Consider the following 23,647-nt stretch of genomic DNA (forward strand, 5'->3'; position numbering starts at 1 on the left):
CAAGGTAAAATGACCCAGTAAAATTAAAACTAAAAGCACACCATTAAACCATTCCCATCACAAAAGAAAAACAAATATTGAATATGTACAACTTGTTTAATAAATTAATGTCATTCGAAATACAGTGCCAGAACATTATGCAGTTGAACATGCTAGTAATGTTTGTGGTGAAGCACCTGTGCTCATGTTAGATGGGCAGCGCCGCTAGCGCCGCTACTGCTAGTGGTTCCTGGAGCAGCACTTGTTACCTGCTCGTCCGCACGGCCAGTGCAGAGAATTCCTGAACAGTTCACCCTTCTAATCCTACCTACACACAACAGGTTAAAAAAACACACCCTGACGGCTAACGGGTATCTACACAATCACTCTACAGTAATGCTTGTTATTAAACTAAGATGTAATGACCTGGTTGACCCACTCTAAATCTTTAAGATGGAGAAATACAACAGCAGCAGGTAGTTATACGCATGAGCCAATGTTAATGTAATACAGAAAGTGGAGGCATTTACTGATGAATGCTCCACCCAGACCCACACAATGAGGGACTAGCAAATTTCATTGCAAGCCCAGCAACTTAAGTCTATACCTGGTAAATGACCAGCTGATTGGAAGACCTGTATTCTAGAGACAAGTATAAGTTAGTGGAAAGAGAAAGAGAGTTCATGCACCTAATAGTATAGTTAGACTGGTCCTGCAGTCCTAGCTCTCCCTGTGTAATACCATAAAATGGAGGATCTTCCTCAACTATAGTACAGGATTGAGACATTCCTATTCCAACATGGATGTTAGTGTTAAGTGCAGCTGAACTAATTACACCGAAAAACTGTATTCCAGGGCTTCAGAACAGAAGCACAGGAACGAAATACATATGCTAAAATAACCTCAGCACGATTTGTGATATACCACACTAGGAACAGGAAACTAGTTTAATAAGTAAACTTTTTGAACTGTACATACACAGGGCTAACAATGTTAGATAATCCAGATTCTATGCTCCCATGATACACATAAAATTATTACAATTATTGGATAATCTATTTCATATTATGGAAGCATATCTTTCTGCAAGACTCACTGATATATATTATACTGATGCAAATATTAAGTAGGGCATAAAAATAAAATTTATCAAAGATAGATTTTTATGTACTCATATTAGTCCTTTCATAGCCTCTCTTATTTAGCAAAGAAAATGACAAAGCACATAAATCAGGCGTGCACCTCCTGAACTCCCAACTATACAGGTGGTAGTGCAACCATTACTCAATCCAGTTCGAACTCCTCTGTCCCATCCGGTAGAAAAAGATAGGTTGGTGGTTTCCACGGAGATTCTTCCAGGCAGGATGGATAAAGTTTCCCCACAGTGCATCGGAAGTCTCTCCCTAGGTCCCACAGCACACGTTCAGATATATGCTGCCCCAGAGACCACCGGTCGAGTTCCAGATCATACTGGTAAGTGACATACTTAGCTCTTTCATTTAAGTGAGTTTCTCGCATAAACACACACAGAGAATTTGAGATCACAACAGCTCGAACGCAGGGATCTGAGTACCTCTTAGCAGGGATGTTGGCTGCCATTTTCCATTCATTTTTATTCACATCATAAATTTCCACAGTTACCGAAAACCCATCTACAGTGCTGGAAGGGAATCTTAAACCAGAATTGGTAGCAATGTGTAACCCTCCAATATAGAAAATTTTATCACCAAAAGCTGCAGCTAAAGCAAAAGACCTGCTAGTCTATCTCATGGCCATTTCTACCCACGAGTCAGACCTTGGACCACTACAGACTTATCATTGGGTGGCAGACCTTGAAACCAAGCTCGCTGTGTTACTTCTGAAAGTGCATCGATTCTGATTTGGCTAAGAACTGAAGACAAATACTGGGATCGTGCTTCTGTGTTGTACTCTAGCCACAGCATAGCAGCTTCGCGAACTGTCTCCTCCTTTTCTACATTTAAGTTGTCACTACTGAGAATGTCTATCAGGAGGTCATGGGACAGCTGCATGAACGCTTCCTGGTGACACACAACAGTGAACTTGTGCTCCACCATTCTTTTAGCACTTTGTTTCGATTCCTCACAACTGAACAGATCAGCAAAGCTCAACAATCGCACACAATTCTCTGCATTTATTTTTTTAATTAAATATTCCCGACAATGTTGCAACACATCTTCTACCTGCAGGAAGCAAGCTGTTTCATAAAGCTGTTCTACAGTGCTGTCATTTATTGCCAAATTACCCGTGTACGCGTAAGTAATTATTATCTGTAAGGTGGCTGCATCCACATTCCTCAGGTGTACATGTGTCTGTTTGCTTTCACTTAGCCCACTCATGAACATGGCCCTGAAGTAAGAGCTACATGTGGCAAGAACCATCTTATGACAAGGGAACTCAGTGCCCTCAACAATTAACACTATGTCAGTAAACAACTGCTGTTCATAAAATAGTTTTAACTGTTCCAACAAGGACACTGCATACTCAGTATTGATCTGCCTCTCGTCTTGAGTGGACATGACTGTATTCCATTAATATCTCCCGGAGCAAATTAGAAAAGTCAGTCTTACTGATGGAAGGTCAAGTGAATGTTTCAGAAATAAAGAAAGGAGAAATCCCGCCTGCTGTGATCTGCAGCATTCAGAACCAAGACTGACCCTGTCACTAATGAACAGTTTCTTGTTAGAGACGGAAAGGCACTCCTAGGTCATCCTGTGTTAACCAGGCTCTTCAGAGTTTGTCAACACAGTCTGCAGACATCGGTCTCAGCTTGGCAATGGTTGTGCAGGCTGAGTGTGAAAGACAGAGGCAGGCTTCGTGGCAGCATCCTCTATTCTGTGGATCTTCTGGAGTAACCGCGTCCCTCGGTCACGACGGCAGGGATCCGGGGTGGCCGGTGGCTCCGGAGTCCCCGGGCCCCTAGGGCGCGGCAGGGCGGGGTCTGGCCTTCGCCTCCCGCCTAGGAAGGCTGGGGCCTCCGCTGCCTCTGCCTTTGGCTCCCTCCCGAGTCCTCTGACCACCGCCAGGCTCCTCCCCCGGGAGCCGCGCTGCCCGCCCACTGGCCTGCACCGCCTCGTCAGCTGGGGCCGCCAGACGCCCGGCCCGCCCTAAAAACAATATTCTTAACCATGCTTGTGTGCTTTAAAAATCTTGTTTCAATAAGGCAGAACAGTAGAAAAGTAAGCTCTCACCTGTTTGTAACTGATTTGAGAGAGAGAAATATCTATTTGTCGTCACACTTACACATTCATGGGCTGCTTCTTGTACGTGCCTTGACGGGGATCGAACCCGCAACCGTGGTGCATCGGGATGATGCACTAATCAACCGAGCTACCGGCCAGGGCCAGTGAGCTCTAAGCTTGACCCCCTGTGGCCAGGCCCCTAAGCCTCGCTTTTGGGACAGCCACCCCTCCACCCACCCGTGCAGCCCACTGAATGATGGGCCAAGCCTCTCCCTCATGTTGCCGTGTGTGCACCGCCTGCCAATGCCAGTGCCGTGAGGGGGCAGTGACCTTGGTGGTGTCGCCAGCATGAACCACTGTGGGCATCTCTGAACACAACTGCCCTGACCCTCCATCCTCTGCTTTACAGACAAAACGGAAACCCCACGAAGGGGCAGGAGAAGCTGGGGGTTCTTTCCTCCCAGGCCCAGGCCCGGCCCCGGCCTCCCCGTGGGCAGGTGAACGGCGCAGTCGCATCCGAGTGTCCGTCCGCGGCTGCGATCCTGTGTCCCAGAGCGTCCCGGCCACACGCGCTCAAAGGGGACGGTGTCCTGCCCAACGGACCAACTGTTTTCCTCGTCCAGTGAACCTGGTTACGTAGTGTTCATGGGGCAGAATGTACAAGATGCGCGCAGCGTTTAGCACAATTAACTTTCAGAAATTTAGTTCCACGAAAGGCAAAGGCAGGGATCTCGCAGGAACATCTCAGACGTACCCGCTCCCCGCCGCGGTGACCTCCGCTGGAGCGCAGCCGCGATGCCCACCTGGCGGGGTGGGAGCTCTCCTGTCCGCACCGGCCTCAGGCCCGGGCCCCACGGCCCGAGGTCCATCTCTGTTTGTTGAGGTGCTGGCTGCTCCGCTTTTCTGAGAGGAGCCAAGAACACCTCACAGCGGGAGCAGCACAGACGAGACCCATGGGAGAGTGGGGAGAGCAGGTGGTGCTCCGTCTGTGCCCTCACACTCACGCTTCGCTTCCGTGCCTAGATTCTCACCTACTTAGTGTCCGACCTCATGTTGTTAGCACCTCTCTCGTCAGAGCCCGCGATCTGCCCGAGGGTGCCCGGCACTGGGGACCGGCTTGCCGGGCTGTCCCCGTTCAGTGAGGCAGCGGTTCCCCCGAGGGGACGATGAGCCTTGAGCGCTGGCGTCTCCAGCGCGGACACGCCAGGGGAGGCTCTCTGCGAAGGCCTGGGTGTGCAGCTTCACAGCTGAGACCTGTACTCGGTCCCCAGGCACCGAAGCCAGGACACTGCAGGCCCTCAGGGGCCCGGCCTCCAGGGCTGCTCTAAGGACGGCCGCTGTGAGCCCAGGTTTGCTGTGACCGCCACAGAAACGGGAAACTCAGATCAGAGCACTAGTTAGAGTGAGTCCCAACGGGCCATCGTTTCATCGAGTCAATACGACTGTGAAATCAGTAAACTCTGGAACTGTACACTTCAAAGACCACGTCATTAAATCCAGGAGGAGAGCACTAGTGAGCTGCTGGCACTAATCAGGAAGCAGCCAGCCCTTCAGCATCTGCGATGGGAGGAAGTACTTCAACAGCATGAAAGGAATCGATCGCTCCTGCTGCGGAGACGGGGACGAGGGCCCGGCCGTCACGCGCTCACCCAGCCCACACGCACCTCTGCAAGGCAGGGGGTGTCCGTTCCCACGCGTGCTTGGGGCGCAGGAGGCTCTTCTACTCACATCCGAGCAGCGCACTGCTGCCAGTGCCGGTCTGTTCGCTGTGGACAGTCCGGCTGCCACGCTGCCTCCACTCGGTCCCTGTCCTGACACCTCTCCCTGGGTGCGTCCCAGCGACCACTCTGCACCCCCGCTGTCTCCACATGGTCCCCGTCCTGACGCCTCTCCCTGGGTGCGTCCCGGGGACCACCCTGCACCCCCGCTGCCTCCACGTGGTCCCCGTCCTGACGCCTCTCCCTGGGTGTGTCCCGGGACCACCCTGCACCCCTGCTGCCTCCACATGGTCCCCGTCCTGACGCCTCTCCCTGGGTGCGTCCCGGCGACCACCCTGCACCTCCGCTGTCTCCACAGGGCTGTTTCAGCAGAGTTTGGGTCTGGTATCCTCCCCCCAACTTGTTCCAGCCGGTGCCACCAGCTCATCCCTTCTTCCCGTGCTGTACAGCGAGGGGAGGTCAGGAGCCGAGTGCCTGGGGCCTCCTGAGCCCTCCGTCCGGGGAGACAGGCATAGGGGGGGAGACAGCCACTGAGAGTAAACATCAGCATCGGGCCGAGAGAGCGAGGCCGGTGACATGTATGTTAGGGATGCTCGACTTAGAACTTTGAGAACTTCGGGAAAATGGAGGCTTTTTTCAGAATCCGACTTCATGTTGTCAGCACCTCTCTAGTCAGACCCTGCGATCTGCCAGCTTCTGTCCCCAACGAGGAATCAGTCAGGGAAGCAAAGGAGAGCTCCTGGCGCTTCCTGGACCACTTTGTGAAAACGTGGGGCAGGTAACGGCAAAGCTGATGAAAAGCCGACGAGGCCAGAGGAATGGGTTAGTGTTCACGGAAACCGTCCTCAGTGAACAGATTTAACTGTAGACGTGATGCTGCAGCCTCAACAGGCAGGAAGGGGACCCAGCGAGTCCATTCCTTCCTCTTGTTAAAGGCCACGCGAGGCCACACGGGGTCATCGAGGCCGTGCACGCCCCAGCCCCTCCTCTTATTTGCTCCACGGTGGGCGGGCTCCCTCTAACTTCCAACCTAGAAGGAGGTTTCCTAACTCCGGCAGGGACACTGACACACACCTCCCGGGCGACCAGGCCCGGGCAGCCCAGCAGCCGCCCCGTGGCTGGGCCCAGGGCGCGGCCACACACCAGTCCTGTCCATGGGACGGGCGCTTCCTCGCCGGTGCTTCTCAGGACCCACCTGGGCCACCGGGCATCCCTCCATGTTCGTCGCACCCGGTGAACGTGGACAGTCCTGGCTCCCAATGATTTGTAAAGGCTGACAACACACCATTATTTCAGCAAAGCCCCAACCAACTGTGACACCCAGGTCTTCACCAAGAAAGGCACCAGTCAGCCCGGCCGGCTGGCTCAGTGTTTGACCATCGACCTGTGAACTAGGAGGTCATGGTTCAATTACCAGTCAGGGCACACGCCCAGGTTGCGGGCTCAATCCCCAGTGTGGGGCGTGCAGGAGGTACCTGATCAATGATTCTCATCACTGATATTTCTCTCTCCCCCTTCCTCTCTGAAATCAATGAAGAAAAAAAAAATACACACACACACTAGAAGCCTGTTGCAGTAATATTCCTGCAAGAATAGGGCTTCCTCGGGCCAATCTCACCGCCAAGCCCCGCCGCCCAGGGCTATACATGGGGGGCCCGGCCGCCCAGGGCCGCACACAGGGGTCCCAGCTGGTGGCAGGACTTAGGTGACACACGGGGGCCCGGATGGCGGCTCACGCTGGCCCACTCTGCCTGCAGTATGGAAATTAGCCGCCATCTTTGTTGGCAGTTAATTTGCATATCGCACTGATTAGCCAATGGGAGGTGTAGCGAAGGTACGTTCAATTACCATGTTTGTCTATTATTAGATAGGCTATTTTCTTTTTTTTCTTTTTTCAAAAAGAAAGGCATTAAACTACCTGCACTACCAGGACGGGCAGGGTGGGCCAGCCAACCTCATCGGCCTTGCAGGTCTCAACTCTCTTCCTGACTCGGCTCTTCTCGTCAAACCCAGGCGTTAGTGGAAGGAGCTGCTGTCAGGGCCCCAGGCCCAGAGATCAGCCTCCATGTGGAACAAAGGCGATTCCATAACAGAAAACAGACTCCCGGGTCTCAGAGTTTCAGCTTTTATTAGAAAAATCCTACACAAAATAGAAGATATTTATCAAGGACAACAGTATTTCATTCATGAAGTTCATTTACAGCAGAGCCAGGCCCTGGGAACCCCAAGGGGCCAGAGCGGCGCTCCTTCCTGTCCCGGTCAGCGGTTCCAGCTGCTTCCCCCACGAGAAGTGTGCCAGGCGCCATGTGCTCCGCAGGAGGGCTCTCCCCAGGCGGGCGCCGGGGTCAGGGTCTTGCTGCCTCCTTCCCTCCGGTCCCCTCCTCTGCGCCAGCGGGCCTGTCTGACCTGGGAGCCGAGTCCTGCGGCGGCGGCCGAGCTCCCACGAGGGCTGCGGGCTGAGTCTGCCTGCAGGTCCCCTCCGCTGGCCTCGGGAGCTCCTCCACTGGGAGCAGATTTCGGTTTGGGAGGCGATTTTGTTCAATCTTTCCATTTCCTGTGCAGTTGAATTATATCTGAGTCCAAGGTTTTTTTAAAAAGAAAAGTGTCTATTGTGTCACCAAGAAGCTCACCCGGCCACTGCTGCTGCTGCTGCTGCTCAGACGGCACCCATGGTGCCTCCGTTCCCCCCGTTTCCACTGCCACATGCAGAGGCCGGTGCCCCAGGCCGGATGGGAAGGTGCTGTGCTGTTCATCCTGGGGTCCAGGCCTGGACATGGCGGGGAGGCGGCGCCTGCAGAACTACAGTGTGCGGCGCCCACGGGGAGCGCTGTGCAAAGCCGCCCCCACAGAGGTCCCGGCCACAGCGGGGGAGGTCGGGGCTGGAGGGGCCACCGCGGGGGAGGCCAGAGATGCAGGGGCCACAGCGGGGGAGGAAGGGCCTGGAGGGGCCACAGCGGGGGAGGCCAGGGCTGAAGGGACCGGCCTGGTTACCGGGGTGGAAAGCCGCCCCGGTGTGCACCTCCGCGGCCCCCCCGGAAGCCCCCGCGCTCCCCGCGGAAGTTGGACCGGTTCCGCTCGCGTCCGCGGCCCGCAGCGGTTCCTCCTCGCCCCCCGCCCCGGGGAGCGCCCCCGCCCCGGTCGGCCTTGGACTTGGGCGGGGGCGACTTGGGGCGCAGCCTCTCGATCTCCTCGGTGCAGCCCGTCAGGTAGGAGTTGGGGGCGCTGAAGTAGGACGCGTAGGTCTCCGCATTGTAGTTGCTGTTGGTCAGCGTGGGGCCCACCGTGAGCCAGCCTGCGGGATGGAGGACGCTCTCAGCTCGCCCGCCCGCCATCTCCCCGCACCTGCTTCCCGGCCCAGTGCGCCCCGCACCCCGCACCGCCCTTCCAAGGAGGCGGAGACCCGAGACCCGGCCCTGCCCAGCTCCTTGCTGCTGCACCTTCAGGAAGAAAGCACCTCCTGCTCCTTCCCACGGGGACTGCGCCTCCTCCCAGGAGGGCCCTGCAGCCCCCACCCCCTTCCTTGTGCACCAGCCCAGCAGCCCCAGAGGTGCCCCACCTTCCCCACCCTGCCCCCAGCTTCAGCCGGCCCCCTCTGCTCCTCACCCCACACCCCACCGCCTGCCCCTCCCTTCAGACAGGCAGCCTGGATCCTGAGTCCCAACCCCTCCCTCTGAAAGCCCGAGCCTCCAGCAAAGTTCAGCCAGTGGCTCCTCTGCGCTGGACAGTCCAAGTGCGGCCTCTACGGTCTTCTCTAAGGAGGCCTGACCTCACTCTCAGTCCCGTCCACGCAGCTTCACTGGAGAAAGTGACCCGGACAGGGGCTGTCCCCGCCTCAGCGCCCACTTTCTTTCCATCCGTCAGCCCTGACAGCCCCCTCCACACGCAGGTCAAGGGAACCCTCCTATGGATGACGGCCACTTCTCTCAGACCCCCACTCAGTCCCCCAGGTCCAGGCTCCGGCCCGCCCCCCTGCTGGGCGGCTGCGCTCTCAGCCTCCGACACCCTCCTGGGAAGCGCCTGAGCGAGGCTACAGGGACTGAGTGTCCCGCGGGTGTCGCACTGTGGGGCTGGGTTCCCAGGGGTGGTCTCATAGCTGACGCATGTCTGGGGAGAGACTGGGAATCTGCTCTGAGTGCTACGGGCCGGGATCCTTCAGCGCAGGGCAGGGATCTCCCCGAATTGGGTTCACAGCATCCTGCCCATCACCCTCACGCTTATTCTCAGGCTACTGGATCCATCACAAAATGCCAGAAAGCAAGGATCTGACCAGGATCCCCTTCCACAAGGAGCAGCCGTTCTGTACACTCCTGTGTTCACTGTGTGAAAACACCATTCGTGTCGAAGTGCATAAAGATTTGAAGAGAAGAAGAGCAGGGAAACTGCCCTTTCCGGGCAGGAGGCCTGTGTGGTCTCATCTGCAGCTGAGCCTGAGTGTCCCTAAGAGGCAAACTGTTTTCTAGTCTTTTTAAAATAGCGAATGCACACTGTGGTGATCACTAAGGTTTTGAAAAGAGGCCACCACCACACATGTAAGGAACAAGCCAGGAGTTTCAGTCTCTACTAAAGCCCGACCTGGATCGCACAAATGCACGGTGCTTTCTGCAGGACTACCCAGCATCCATGCGTCTTCGTTCCGCAGTCACCGAAGGCCCTGCGTGCCGGGGAGGAGGGAGTGCAGACAGCCCTGCCTCCCGGAATCTACAATTCAATGATGTAAGGACGTGAGGAAACAGAAAACAGATGGGGTCAGAGTGGCCGCGGAGGGGAGTGGACCGGCGGCAGCAGGGGGACCCGGGGGAGCCTGGCAGGCCTGCAGCACCAGATGAGGCCTCCAGCCCGTCAGGCCTCACTGCACCCAGCCCGGCAGGGAGCTCCGGACACCTGCACCCAGGTGGCCGAGCTCTCTCTTCTCATCCTGAGGTCCTACCTGGCCGAATCGTACTATCTCTTCCAAAGAGGTGAAGGCGCCGCCGGCCCAGACAGAAGTGCTCGATGATGTGGAAAATCTCCACGGGCTTCTCTATGTTCCCGATCTCAGGCTCCTCCGTGATGATCAGGTCGATGTCGACGTTGGCGTGGATGAAGTCCCCGTCCGTGCTGCGCTTCACGGTCCCTTTGATCCCCATGAGGCAGTGCTCCTGACAGCAGGGAGAGACCATCAGCCTCCGACACCCCCGGCCCATTCCTGACCAATCCTCCGTCCTCCGGATCATTAGGACACGGTGCTCTGGGTGACACAGCAAGACCTGGGCTCCTGGGTGGGGGGAGGTGGCCAGGGAGGCGAGACAAGAGGACGGGACTTGGAGCCACCACATTCTAGATCAGAGTCAACGACCATGGAGTCTTTTCCCTCTAAAACTTAACCATAACCTATTTCAACAGGTATGGAAACATGAAACTTGACCTTTGAACTATAAGATGATGTTATACTGGGCTTACTATGATCCAGGATCAAACTGCACACAAGATATAAGCCTTTTAATATGGAGAAGAGGCTTTAAGCCTGGATAGACTTCCAAATACTTGACACAGGCAATGTGCAAATCAAACCCTTCTCCCTGTTGTCTGTTTTAGACCCTCGCTATTTCACCTGACGGCAGGAGTGTGGATGCAACAGACTTAGCCTCCCACTTGATTCCACGAACCAACAGTGGATGGGTGGCTTGGGTTCCCTTCGAAAGAATGTTTCAATCCAAGGAAACTATTAAAGAAGAAACACCCTCCCACCAACGGCTCCGCTGAGGGAACTGCTGGAGGGCAGGTTGACTAAAGACGCTGCACAGAACACGCACTGGATGCAGCGGCCAGAGAAGAGAAGGAAGCCTGCCATTTGCAGCAACATGGACGGGCCGGGAAGGTATGAAACTAAGTGAAATGACTCAGAGAAAGATAAATGCCAGGATATTACTTATATGTGGAACCTGAAGACCAACATAATCAAAACAAAACAGAAACAGATGCAGACACAGAACCACCTGGAGGTCGCCAGAGGGACAGGGTGGGGGACTGACGCAACAAGGGGAGGGGCTGGGAGCACACACTTCCAGCTGTGAAGCCAGACTGTCACAGGGAGTGACAGACACCATGGAGGCCGCAGTCACTCACACTCGAGCAGCCTCACCTGTGACCACTGCACGACAAATGTAAATCTCGAGCCACCACTTCTACACCTGAATTAATGATATTGTAAGCAGCTACGCTGCAACCAGACACGAACTTGGTGTCTTCCTATAAATGCTCAGTGCCATTGCCCAAGTCTGAGAAAAGGACCTTTCCACCAAAATTAATTAAAGAATATGCAGTCATCTGGAAAATAATGAAAATTTAAAAAAATGATCGAGAACATAAAGATAAAGATGACGAGGTCGCAGAGGCAATACCTTTGTTCTCTGGAAGACAGCCTTTGGATCTAAAGTCTTAGTCTTCCCAGGGTTGTTTTTATTGGTTTTAATCCAACAAATATCTTCACATCTTCTGTAGCCCCACTTGCGCAAACACTAGAAATGGAAATTTAAAAAAGCCCTTAGCTAAAAGCAATCAACACTTAAAATAACCAGCCAGCACTAAAAACTTCCCAGAGGCTTGAAATCCCCAGTGCCAGGCGTGACAGGAACTGCTGTAGTGAGATGTGGGAGAGTCCTGTCTCTATTATACAGCCATTCGACAGGGTACCCCGATCGAACAGAAGAAAGTTCTAAACACAATTAAATACAAGGTACTTTTCACCCGAGGTGCGAGAACCTCCTGTCATTCTCGTTCCTTCATTCAAACTACATCCCAGGCGCGGGGCTACTTCCCCATTCCATCTGAATTCCGTTTGGAATTCAGGAGTTAACAGAATTCAGAAAAGCACTTTTTAGCTTCTCATGAGCAGCAAGTGACACCAGGCAGCTTGTTTTTGAGATGTGAGCTGGAGTTTTAAATCTCGAAACCGCTCTCTTCCTGCAGTCGTTATAAACCCCATTTTGATTCACTCCTGGTACTAGTCCAGCAGTCGCCAACCTTTCGAACCTCACGGACCATCCATGGTCTGGGGACCACCGGTTGGTGACCCCTGTAGTCAACTAAGGGTGGGTACTGCCTTCCATACATTCTTTCCTGAATATTTTTTATTCTTAATATGTTATTGCCATTCAAGAAACAAAAGACAAAACACCCATCTTGAAAGGTCTTAGGCAATGCATTGTATTGCATTTTCTCTTGTGAACTTGAAGACCCACTTTACAAAACGCCAGCTTACCACTCTCCCAAGGTCCAGCCCTTCCCCGGAGCCGCACCAGAGGAAAATGAACGACCGAGGGGCCGCAATCTCATCGATCTCCAACTTCATGATCTGGAAGAAACCGAAACAATGGGGCCTGAAAGAACTGTTTCCCACTCGTCCCAGAGCGATCACGGTGTGTCAGGACTTCCACTAGAGGCTCGCATTTTTAGGGGCGTAACGGGAACGTCCACCCGCAGCCTTCTCGTTCTCCAGCCGTTTCCTCCTGTAGAAACCACACGTGCACGCGTACAACGGCACCGACGCGTGTGGAGAGGCCACAGGAAGCCATAGTTACAGGATTCCATAAGCTGCAGCTTGAGAACAACCCTTTAATATTTACAGAAAAACTGAGATGAAAACAGGTTAAGTTACCTCCAAGTTGGGGGCAAAATTAAAATGAAACCTGCCATCTCAGCACTGAGTCCTATTATCTGACTCTCCAGCACAGCACTGCCTTGTGCAGAGTGCTGCTTAGGAAATGCCTGTTGTTTTTGTTACTGATAACAAACACATAACTTTTGTAACTAATGGAAGTTATCAGTTTGCTTAATTTTATTTACGAAAATATAACTATCACAATTATTTTATTCTGAAATTACTCATGCTTTTTTATTCATTACACTGTCAGCTCCTTAAAGAGTAGACACTATACTTGACACATGTATTTATTCCTGATGTTTACATCTAACCAAATGCCAATGCAGAGCGAGCTCCCGGTCGTTCGGACCATTCCACACCCTCCCAGCCTCACCCCGAGGACCCTGCGGCTGGGTCTCCTGCGGACCAGCTCCTCACCGCCCGCGCAACTGCTGCCTCGAAAGGCTGGCACACTTGTCAATGCCCCTCAGGCCTGCGGCCACAGCATCTACACGTCTGCACGTGTGCCCCACGCAAGGAGGGGTGACATTCACGGCCTTTATCATCTGGAACAAACCGCTCCCCACAGGCGGCGTTTCACCGTACATCGTCCCAAGTCCAGCACTTCTCGTTGGCAGTGATGCCGGTCTCTCTGTAATACTCTTCCAGAGGGGGTTCCAGAAGAATCACATCGAACTTGGGGGTGAGCTCTCTGATGTCAAAGGCTTCGATATCCGCCTGTAAGTACCTATGTGAGGAAAGCACAGGCAGTGAGGAGAGGCTCCGAGCGCTTGCAGGCGGTGGTGAGAGGTTTCCCGTGTTACTAGACGCCATTCCCACAGCCGAACGAGCGAACCACTGGGGGCCTCGCCTCTCGCCAGTGCGCACCGTGCAGCGCCCTCCCTAGGACATGCACGTAAGCACACCACAAAGCGGTCCGTTCCCACGTAGCCCCCTGGTTTCACACTGAAAATCCACGCTCAGCTGTAAGACTCAACCCCTTTCCACCACCACCTGAGTATTCTAGAGAAGGTCACTGCTTTTCTCTAATTGTTTAGTTAGTCTGGAAAAACTATTTCTCTGTAAATTTTAAATTCCTCCCTCTAAAAAAGTTTCAAAATATTAATAGTCTTTTCTGGCCACTTAGTATAATTTATCATTAGCCTTCACTGAAAAGTTATTTCCATAGAGTATGAAAGTATTTTGCATATAAAATATTTAAATATAAAATACTTTCAATGTAAAGTCTTTTTAAATAGGATGAATACTAAAGTCTGCTAGCATTTTCCCCAATACTTCTTTGTGGCTGTTCTAATTAATAGACTCATGTCAGCAAACGAATAAATGTACAAAATGTTCAAAGTAAACTAAGTATGAAATAAACAGTCTCCAATTTCAAAGGCCTTATACACGTTTTAAGGAAAGCATTATTCTGTTTAGCAAAGATTAAAGTGAATTACCATATCCCAAAAATGTCCATAGTAGCCCTGGATGCTATTAATTTTCTTTCTTTCCCCATCAATAAATAACTTTTTGAGAAGAAAAGCTAGTTTAAAACATTTTAAGTAAACTCAAGAAGAAATGTGAATGATTTTCAAAAAAAAAAAATTAAGCAAATTATCTGAAAAACTGAAAACAAATTAAATGAGAACCTACTGTGCACCCAGCACTGAGCAGCAAACGAATATATTTGACCACAAAGAAGGAATCGTAATGATGTCAGCTCAGGTGGTGCTGAGTGATTCCCAACGGAAAGGCACCCGAGGGAAAGTCTGGCTCGGAAGCTGAGCAGGACAAGGGCGGGAACCGCTTACATGGGCGGAGTGTTCGACTTCGCTATCAGCTCGTCCTTCAGGCGGATGAGCTCCCGCAGCTTGGGGTACTCTTCAAACCTGTCCGCCAGACCTGAGGGCGCAAGCACATGTCACACACTCGAAGCCAATGCAGAGAGCAGAGGTGATGAGCCCTCCCAGGAAACAGCACACATTTCACATCTAACGATCCTCCCTCCATCTATAATAATAAAAGGGTAATATGCTAATTAGACCGGGAGACCTTTCAGATGTCTTCCGGACAAAGATGGGGCCTCGAGGGAAGCCAGCCCGGGGCCCCGATCCTGGTGGGTGGCCCGAGGGAAGCCAGCCCCGGTCCCGGGTCCCTGTGGGTGGCCAGAAGGAAGCAGCCGGGATCCCGGGTGCCTGCTGGTGGCCAAAGAAGGGGAGCAGCCCGGGTCCTGGTGCCGGAGGGAAGCCGGTGCCAGCAGCCGGGGAAGAAAGGCCTACTCTTTCTTTTTTGTTTTAATATATTTTATTGATTTTTACAGAGAGGAAGGGAGAGAGATAGAGAGTCAGAAACATCGATGAGAGAGAAACATCGATCAGCGCTCCTGCACATCCCCCACTGGGGATGTGCCCGCAACCCAGGTACATGCCCTTGACCGGAATCGAACCCGGGACCTTTCAGTCCGCAGGCCGACGCTCTATCCACTGAGCCAAACCGGTTTCGGCGAAAGGCCTACTCTTGCACGAATTTTCGTGCATCAGGCCTCTAGTAGGCAGATAAACACCCAGATGTCCAAAGCCAAGTTCAAGTCACCAACCATTTAATGTCTCCTACTTATTAAGTTAAATATTCTGCTGATAATATCAAGTTTAATCATTCTCTTCTTGAGAAAGGGAGCAACAACTGCCTTTCTCTCATGTTTTTTCCCTCTTTTGGAGAAAAAAATATCTCCTAAAGAATCTAGTAAAAATGAGTATTCTTTCATTTTCTATAATTAGATAAAGGAAGAGACAAAATAGTAGAGATGAAATGCTGATGATGATCTTAAATTAATGGGCTATGCCTTGTAAACAAATCCCAGGACAAATCCAGTTAGAATTAGTCCCTAATTAGAAATAATCCACAAGTTAAATAAATTATACAGTCCAACGAATCTGACATACCTACATCCCTGATGAAATTCTGAGGTCTGTGTCCAGTGTCTACAAAATGCTGGCAGTAATCATTATGGGGATTTAAACTCTGTGTTCCCTAAGAAAAATCAAAATTAAATTAATAGCATGTACTCTGATATCCTAATTCTGTGCTTTGTTTTTTATTATGTCACCATATAAAATGTAAGTTGATTGACATTAAAACACCAGAACTAAAATGATAGTGTTTTTCCTCAGTAGCTACAGAATAATTTTAAGTGACATTTGTTTTATAACAATGATTCCTTAATATCTAAAAAAAACTACGAAAACAAATAGGTATTTAAAATCCTTGCAGCACAGAGCTGAAACATGAAGGGTCGTAAGTCTGGAATCACTGACTTACCTTGAGGAACGTGCTGGAGTCTTTGTAAATCTCTTCCTCATACGGCAGGTTCTCCTCCTCCTGCTGCATCTCAGGCTCATCCTGGGAACGGAGGGGAGTGGACATTGAAGCAGAGAAGGAACGGTCCACGGGTTACTGTATCTTGACTAAGACTAGACATACACGTTCTGTTTCCCTACTGGTAATACATTTCTCACATTATCGTTACAATGGAACATTAAAATCTTTGCTTTCTTATCATTAGGTATAACTAGTTTATTCTTTTCATAATAAAATAAAAATTTTCATCAATAAAAGTCTATAACTACTGTTTTGTTGACCAAGTTGTCTAGAATTATTTAATCTCAAATATAATACTATAAATATTAGAATTTAGCTTAAATCAAAAGAAATAACCACCAATGGGCCAATTTTATTTCTATTAAATTGAACCACATGAAGCTACCTTTACAGGTCAAAACTGTCCAAATATTGGGAACTGCATATGGTTTGACCTGAAACAGTCACAAACATTTAAACTGCATACTAGCATATATCAAAATACAACAAACGACAGAATTAATAATTAGTACTAACAATGCATGCTCTTCTCTATTAAATACAGTTGGACAATTAATTTTAAGAAATGGAGATCGGTTTCTCATTATACTTCCTTTTCAACTAAATATTGCAATTACAAATTTACAAGTTGGATTTTGCCTTTGGGCCTCTTTCAGAAACGGCTCTACACTGCTGGCTAGGTCATGGATTTTCAAAATATTTTAATTCTATTGCCATTGTTAACACCGAGGAACACAAATCACAAAAGAGTGTTGTAGCCTTTAGAAATCTGATCCAAATACCCAGTTTCTGATACACTTACTTACCTCCTGCCTGTTACTGAAGAACAGTATTGCCCAGTGCTTACCGGGCTTCATGCTAAGTGCTTTCTGTGCACCACCCAGTTTAATCCTTACACTCTGGTGTTAAAATGAGGAAAGCGATACAAAGTCTTCATCTAACTGATTATACACATGCTTATACGTGTATTATACTTATGACAATGATTTTAGACACTTTCATGTTCAGCTTTCGGTCAAGTTTGTTTCCTCAATAAGAACCTGGTATCGGAAGGACTTATTTTTCCTTGACCATTAAGTTGCCCGAGTCTCCACTTGCCTTATACTCTTCCATTTTGTCCTCATCGGTCTCTCCTTCATCCTGAGACTTCCGTTTGGCATTTGGAGCAGAGGTATCATAGGAAGCCCTGGGAAGTAAAACTGACGCATCACACACAGGTATGCACAGATGTATAAATGCATCTAGTAGCACGAAATAACTTAATAAAAACAGAATGAAGCACGTTTTTCCTGATTAAACAGTATCTGTTCACCCAGTTTGTAAATCACCTAAAAAGTCACAAAACGTGATTGGTAAGCAACCAAATGAGAAATAAGCTGTTACAGGGACATAAGGCAAGAAGGAACTTCTAAACTAGGTATCATTCTAATCTGTCTCTAGCAAAACTAATGCTCAACTTGGTAACTAGAAACTGAGAAATTCTGAAATGCTTTGTGAACTATGAAATGATTAACACTTTTAGGGTAAAGTCTATTTACTTTTATAGGAACTTAAAAATAATTATTTACTTATGGCATATAAGCTAATCCTTGGTGTAACATTCCACGTCCTACTATATGAGAAGTTACTACAGCCGGAAAAGAAATAGTTTATCATTCATGAACAATAGAAACCAATGGCTCTGAAATCTTTATCCTGGTGCTTCCATACCAGCACACTTCACACCTAGGACCATTTTATTAAAACAATAATCCTTTCACAATAGTGAGCTGTCAGTAAAACAACAAAAACAAACCACTTGCCGGACCTGCAAGTCTCCCTGGTTTCGGCAATCTCTCTCTGCTCCTCTTTGCTATTTAACACGGCACCAATGCTGTCGGCACTCTCGGCTCCCAACTGAGAAAAACAAAAACCAGAAAAGAGGTCACTAGGCAGTTGATCCTTTTAGTCAAATTTGAAATGAAGACACTTCACTTTGCCAATCTTTTCCTTTAAAGTAAGTAAAACATGATTCCGTAATAGCTGCAACGGCCAGGAAAGCTCACACACAGCGTCCAGTGTGGTCGGCACTGTGTTCGACACCTCGCGTCCATCCACTCACACGCGATACCTTATTCACCCCATGCTCTAATACAGCGGTTCTCAACCTGTGGGTCGTGACCCCTTTGGCGGTCGAACGACCCTTTCACAGGGGTCGCCTAAGACCATCCTGCATATCAGATATTTACATTACCATTTATAACAGTAGGAACATTGCAGTTATGAAATAGCAACGAAAATAATTTTATGGTTGGGTCACAACATGAGGAACTGTATTTAAAGGGCCAGAAGGTTGAGAACCGCTGCTCTAATACAACGTATGGAGTTTTATTCAAGCCAAGTCTTTATAGATAGAATGATTATAGGCACAATATTGAACTTTACTAATTCCTTAAAAACGGTAATGCAGTCGGGTTGGCAGTTGGGAAGATTTTGCAGTACAACACATGTAAACAAACCGAAAAGACTGCTACGTTGTGTGGCATCAGCTCACAGAAATCTTCAGGAGCCGGGCCACGGAGTGCAGAGTGCAACCCACAGGCCCTGCGGAACATCTGTTCTCATGCACGAGAGGGGCGTGAGGAAATGTGTATTAAACAGCCCCTTAGCCAGGAAGTGGGGCAGGCGTGCTAGCACATCAGACACAAGTCCTCAGCATTTACCTGAAATAGTCACCACTGTTTCATCTACCCATGTCTCTCCAGGGATAATGCTTTTCCAAAGCATCTGTTCCTGGAGTTTTAACTGCTCCATAATCTCCCAGACCCTACTCTCCTGACCCAGGAGACACAGCCACCTCCCCCGGAGGACGCGGGAAAGCTTTCCACCCTTCTCATGGCCGCCGCCCCCTCCCCACCCAGTGAGTCCGAGCTGGTTCCTCCGAGGGGTCCCCATGAACGGGGTCCCCATGACGCTGCATAGAGAGTAAGCAGCCGCTCCCACAGGAGGTTCTCTTTTCTACCTCCTTTCCTCATTCAGACCATAGCACTTAATGGAACTTTCAATTATTTTACTTTTGTTTGCTCCCAAGGTATATTGTTTCACAACCTCTATCACAACTTCTAATTACTTTACTTGTATATTTCAGTTATTTTATCAGTTTATTTCTTCCCCAGTGAACGGTAACCTCCCTGGGAGGAACACTGTCTGTCCTGTTTGTATCTGTATGTCCAGCAGCAGTATAAAGTCTGACTCACAGCACATGCTCAATAAATGTGAGGGAACCAATAAGATTTCCGACTAAGGCCTATGTTAGGAAACAGTATACTGCAGAGAAATGCTTTAAATCAAAATTCTGCTTACACATGTAATTGTCTTCTCGTGCTCCAACCTTTTTTAAAAATTGTGGGGTGACTGGGTTAAGTAAAAACATGTTCTGTCTGTCTCGTTCATATAGAGAAAAGTAGTGAGGAAAGGCGAAGTCTGTCATTGGTGATACTGGACATCCTCGCTTAGGTGGGATGGGGCCCCTCCCACTAGAAGACCAGGAGCATTTGGATCTAAAACTGCAGCTTGCAAACTCACCAGCTTTGTGGGTTTGAGCACTTAACTGAAATTCTTTGAGCTTTATTTTTTTCATCTGTAGGATGTGTATCTGTACCAGCGAAAATAATGTAGGTAAAGAGCTCAGCTGAGCCTGACACATGGAAGAGACTTGGTAAATGGCAGCCATCAAGTTTTCCTGCATTCTGTACGTTCTTTGAGGGTGGGGGCTAGCTATTATTCATAGTTAAATGAATTATAATCTATATATACAAAAGCCTACCTGAACGACTGAACAACAGGTTGCTACGACATGCACCGACCACCAGGGGGCAGATGCTTAACGCAGGAGCTGCCTCCTGGTGGTCAGTGGGCTCCCACAGCCAGAGCGCTGCTCAGCTGACAGGTGCCAAACACCGGACTCGTGAGCGCAGCTGCAAGGCAGGAGCCTCTCCCACCTCCATGGCAGCACCCTACTGAGCCCCTACTGAGCGACAGTGGAAGGCGCAGCAGGGCCAGGATGAGCGGGAGCATGCGGCGCCTGGCTGCCTGTTGTTTTAGGTGCTACTATATCCCATGGGGGATGTTGGCACTGGGAATCGGGCCAAGACCGGCAGTCTGATATCCCAAGGGGTCCGCACTGCAAGAGGGTGCAGGCCAGGCTAAGGGACTCCACCAGTGCACGAATCCGTGCACCGGACTTCTAGTTGTTCCATAACAATGGTTCTCAACCTTCCTAATGCCGAGACCCTTTAATACAGTTCCTCATGTTGTGGTGACCCCCAACCATAAAATTATTTTTGTTGCTACTTCATAACTGTAATTTTGCTGTTATGAATCGTCATGTAAATATCTGATATGCAGAATGTATTTTCATTGTTACAAATTGAACATAATTAAAGCATAGGGGTTAATCACAAAACCAATATGTAATTATAGATGTGTTTTCCGATGGTCTTAGGCGACCCCTGTGAAAGGGTCGTTCGACTTCCAAAGGGTCGCAACCCACAGGTTGAGAACCGCTGTTCTATAATGTATTTAGAGTCAAGCAGAGTTTGAATTCAAATTAAAGTGTAAGGACTTTACTTGACGGCAACAAGAAGCTACTGAAGATAACATGATACAGAAAGTCGGGACAAAGAAGGCTTAGAAAAAGATACCTGATTTGTCTAAGATTGTAATGCCACAGGGACAGGGACTGACATGATCCCAAATTCCCACATTTGTAAAACTATACCAAAAATCTTTCACACGATCATAAAATAGAGGTTTCAGATTTCCATGAACTAAAACCAAGATTTACTACTGAAAAAAACAACAACACATTAAGATGCCTCAGTAAAGCCTCTCCATCACTCCGACTGATCTGAATGGTAAAATGTAGAACACAGACTCCGATTTGAGCATTTTCTGCCCGCCTACTCTACTCATCAGCAAGTGTTAACTTACACACACGAAGCAGCGAAGACACGCTTTAGAGCAGGGGTCCTCAAACTTGTTAAACAGGGGGCCAGTTCACTGTCCCACAGACCGTTGGAGGGCCAGACTATAGTTTAAAAAAAACTATGAACAAATTCCTATGCACACTGCACATATCTTATTTTGAAGTAAAAAAAACAAAACGGGCCGAAACCGGTTTGGCTCAGTGGATAGAGCGTCGGCCTGCGGACTGAAAGGTCCCAGGTTCGATTCTGGTCAAGGGCATGTACCTGGGCTGTGGGCACATCCCCAATGGGAGATGTGCAGGAGGCGGCTGACCGATGTTTCTCTCTCATCGATGTTTCTAGCTCTCTATCTCTCTCCCTTCCTCTCTGTAAAAAATCAATAAAATATATTTAAAAAAAAAACAAAAAAAAAACAAAACGGGAACAAATACAGTATTTGTATTTGCATGTGGCCCGCGGGTCGTAGTTTGAGGACCCCTGCTTTAGAGAAACAAACTGGGTTCCGTTTCCTGGCCCAGCAGCGACTGACCCCTAGTCAAATCACTGAACAGCTAGGGCAGTGGTTCTCAACCTTCTGGCCCATTAAATACAGTTCCTCCTGTTGTGACCCAACCATAAAATTATTTTCGTTGCTACTTCATTACTGCCATGTTGCTACTGTTATGAATCATCATGTAAATATCTCATATGCAGGATGGTCTTAGGCGACCCCTGTGAAAGGGTCGTTCGACCGCCAAAGGGGTCGCGACCCACAGGTTGAGAACCGCTGCGCTAGAGCCTCCTGTAAGTGAAGATAATACTCACTACTCACAGCAGGGGGGTGCTGGGACACAGAGCACAAATTCACATGTACGCTGTGGGTGACCACCAGGACACTGCACAGCGCACAGTGGGCTGCAATAGCAGAATCTAGAATGTACACTTGAAGCATAGTAATCCCTCCTTTGGAAAACTGCTGTTTGAACTACTGTTATTCTTAGACAGTCTCTTATTCTGTAGGTCACCTCTGTTATTTTTAGATAGTCCCTTATTCTGTAAAATAACTGTTTTAGTTTGAATAATAGAAAAAGATGAAAACTTAGCTGTCTGACCTTGCAAGCTAGCCATCTGACGTAACAGGCTAATGCCGATACTGACAGTAATCCCCATATTCTCATGCCAAATATCGGCTACAAACTGTCTGTAACAATAACCTACACAGAGCTCTTTGTGAAATCTGCAGGCAAAGGGCTCAAAAAGGTACAAATAGAGAGAACTTCCTCTATGTGTTTGCTCGGAGATTTGGGAAACACCGCCCTCTGGAATAAAGACTCCTAATTAATTGGCTCACGAAGGCGACTCCTATCCATCTCACTGATTTACGATACAACGCACTCAGGCTACTTGCAACGCAGCCTTTAGATATGACCTTTCCCCCCAGCCCCCCAAATTCTGTACACCCATTTAACAAGGAAACCACATCTCAAGGCTCAGGTGCTGACAAGGCAACACACAGAGGAGCACGCACTTGGTGGAGAGGCAGGTAGGGGACAAGGCACTTCCGGGAGGCGGGATGCACTCCAAGACCGGGGCTGGGGGAGGGGGGGGGGCACCGCGTGAGGTCGCTGACAACCAGACGTGGCGTCCGGTGTAGCATCGCCACCGCGACCGCGACACGCGACCCGGAATGGGAACGCCTCGGGGCACCGCGGGGGCCGAGAACCAGAGGGGAGGCTCGGCCACGGGTCGGGGCCGCGGGGCGGACGGAGAGCGCGGATGGGCCGCGGCGGCCGCGCACGCGCACGGCGACCCCTCCCTGGCCGCGGACCTGCTGGGCGAGGAGCTGCCGCCGTAGCTTCTGCCGCTCGCGGATCTCTTGCAGGCGGCTGTCCATGTCCGGGCTCTCGCTTCCCGCTAGCCCGGAACTCGGCGGTTAGCGGAGGAATCTCCGTCCAACTTCCCTTCCGAGCCCGCGGAACACTAGACCTGCCTGGAGCGCCAGGCGGCGGGCACCTTTCATTCTTTCTTCAATGGGCACTTCCGGCGCGGCCGGAATTGGCTCTCCAGCCAGGAAGTCCCGCCTCCTCCCAGACGCCGAAGTTTGACGCCACAGGAAGGGGCCCAATGAGAGCCGCCGTGGCGTGGGCGGGGCCTCAGTGCCCGCCCCCCGGAGCCCTGGCGCGGGAGCCGTGTGGACGGCTCTGTCGCCGCCGCGTCTCCCGGGACGTCGGACACTCTAGTTGTGTCCGCCCCGCTTCCCAGGTGTGCACCGCTTTCTTCGTTCCCCTTTCCGTTAATTCCGTTTTAAAAAGTTGCCAGGTATCAGTTTCTTCCCGAAAGCACCACCTGGAGCCGGACGGCAGGTTTGAGCCCGGCGCCGTCGTTCCTGAGTGGCCTTGGCTAGGGGTCACCTCGGGGGGCGCCGTCGTTCCTGAGTGGCCGTGGCTAGGAGGCTTCTCGGGGGGTGCACGGTGCCTGCCTCTCAGAGCGGGAGGATGGGAAGCGTGACCCCGCCTGGCGCATGCGCCGTGGCCGCGCTTGGTTGCCTTGGAGTCGCATCATTTCTTGCCGTTGCCCCGGCAGCGGGCGGCGCCTGAGCAGCCCCGGAAGTCCGAGGGTTCTTCCCTTCAGGGGTGCGGGCGGGTGGCAGCACCGCGGCCCAGAGGCCCGGGGGCCGCTTGTTGTGCGTGTGCAGTTGTCTTAGTGGGAATAACCCCGGGCGTGGAAACGGCCCCTGCACACCTGGGTCTGGGGGGCGGAAGGGGGGTGCTCCCCTCTCCACTGGAAGGCTACTACCCTTAT

The 23,647-nt window shown here is 50.4% G+C and overlaps 1 protein-coding gene and 1 pseudogene across 1 annotated transcript; both read right to left on the reverse strand.

Annotated features, from left to right (window-relative positions):
* Nucleotides 1-1,119: 1,119 nt before the first annotated feature.
* LOC102436530 lies at nt 1,120-2,938 on the reverse strand (annotated as a pseudogene).
* Nucleotides 2,939-7,006: 4,068 nt separating this feature from the next.
* On the reverse strand, nt 7,007-22,894 carry METTL14 (methyltransferase like 14). The gene is made up of 11 exons (XM_006105181.3): nt 22,674-22,894; nt 17,707-17,795; nt 16,998-17,085; nt 15,840-15,920; nt 15,464-15,551; nt 14,333-14,423; nt 13,125-13,266; nt 12,138-12,230; nt 11,278-11,394; nt 9,825-10,035; nt 7,007-8,189 (listed from the first exon to the last, which is right to left on the reverse strand). Exons 1-11 carry the CDS (start codon nt 22,737-22,739, stop codon nt 7,885-7,887), a joined length of 1,371 nt encoding a protein of 456 aa, XP_006105243.1. The 5' UTR covers nt 22,740-22,894; the 3' UTR covers nt 7,007-7,884.
* Between the last annotated feature and the right edge of the window lie 753 nt (nt 22,895-23,647).

The sequence above is a fragment of the Myotis lucifugus genome, unplaced genomic scaffold (assembly GCF_000147115.1).
Source record: "Myotis lucifugus unplaced genomic scaffold, Myoluc2.0 scaffold_647, whole genome shotgun sequence".
NCBI lineage: Eukaryota > Metazoa > Chordata > Mammalia > Chiroptera > Vespertilionidae > Myotis > Myotis lucifugus.

Excerpts from the sequence above, each read along its gene's own strand:
- METTL14 (XM_006105181.3), bottom strand. The coding sequence starts at position 22,739 with ATGGACAGCCGCCTGCAAGAGATCCGCGAGCGGCAGAAGCTACGGCGG. Across the intron at positions 15,552-15,839 it reads ACTCCAGCACGTTCCTCAAG|GGAACACAGAGTTTAAATCC; the intron begins GTAAGTCAGTGA and ends GATTTTTCTTAG. Across the intron at positions 11,395-12,137 it reads GGCTGGACCTTGGGAGAGTG|TGTTTGCGCAAGTGGGGCTA; the intron begins GTAAGCTGGCGT and ends TTCCATTTCTAG.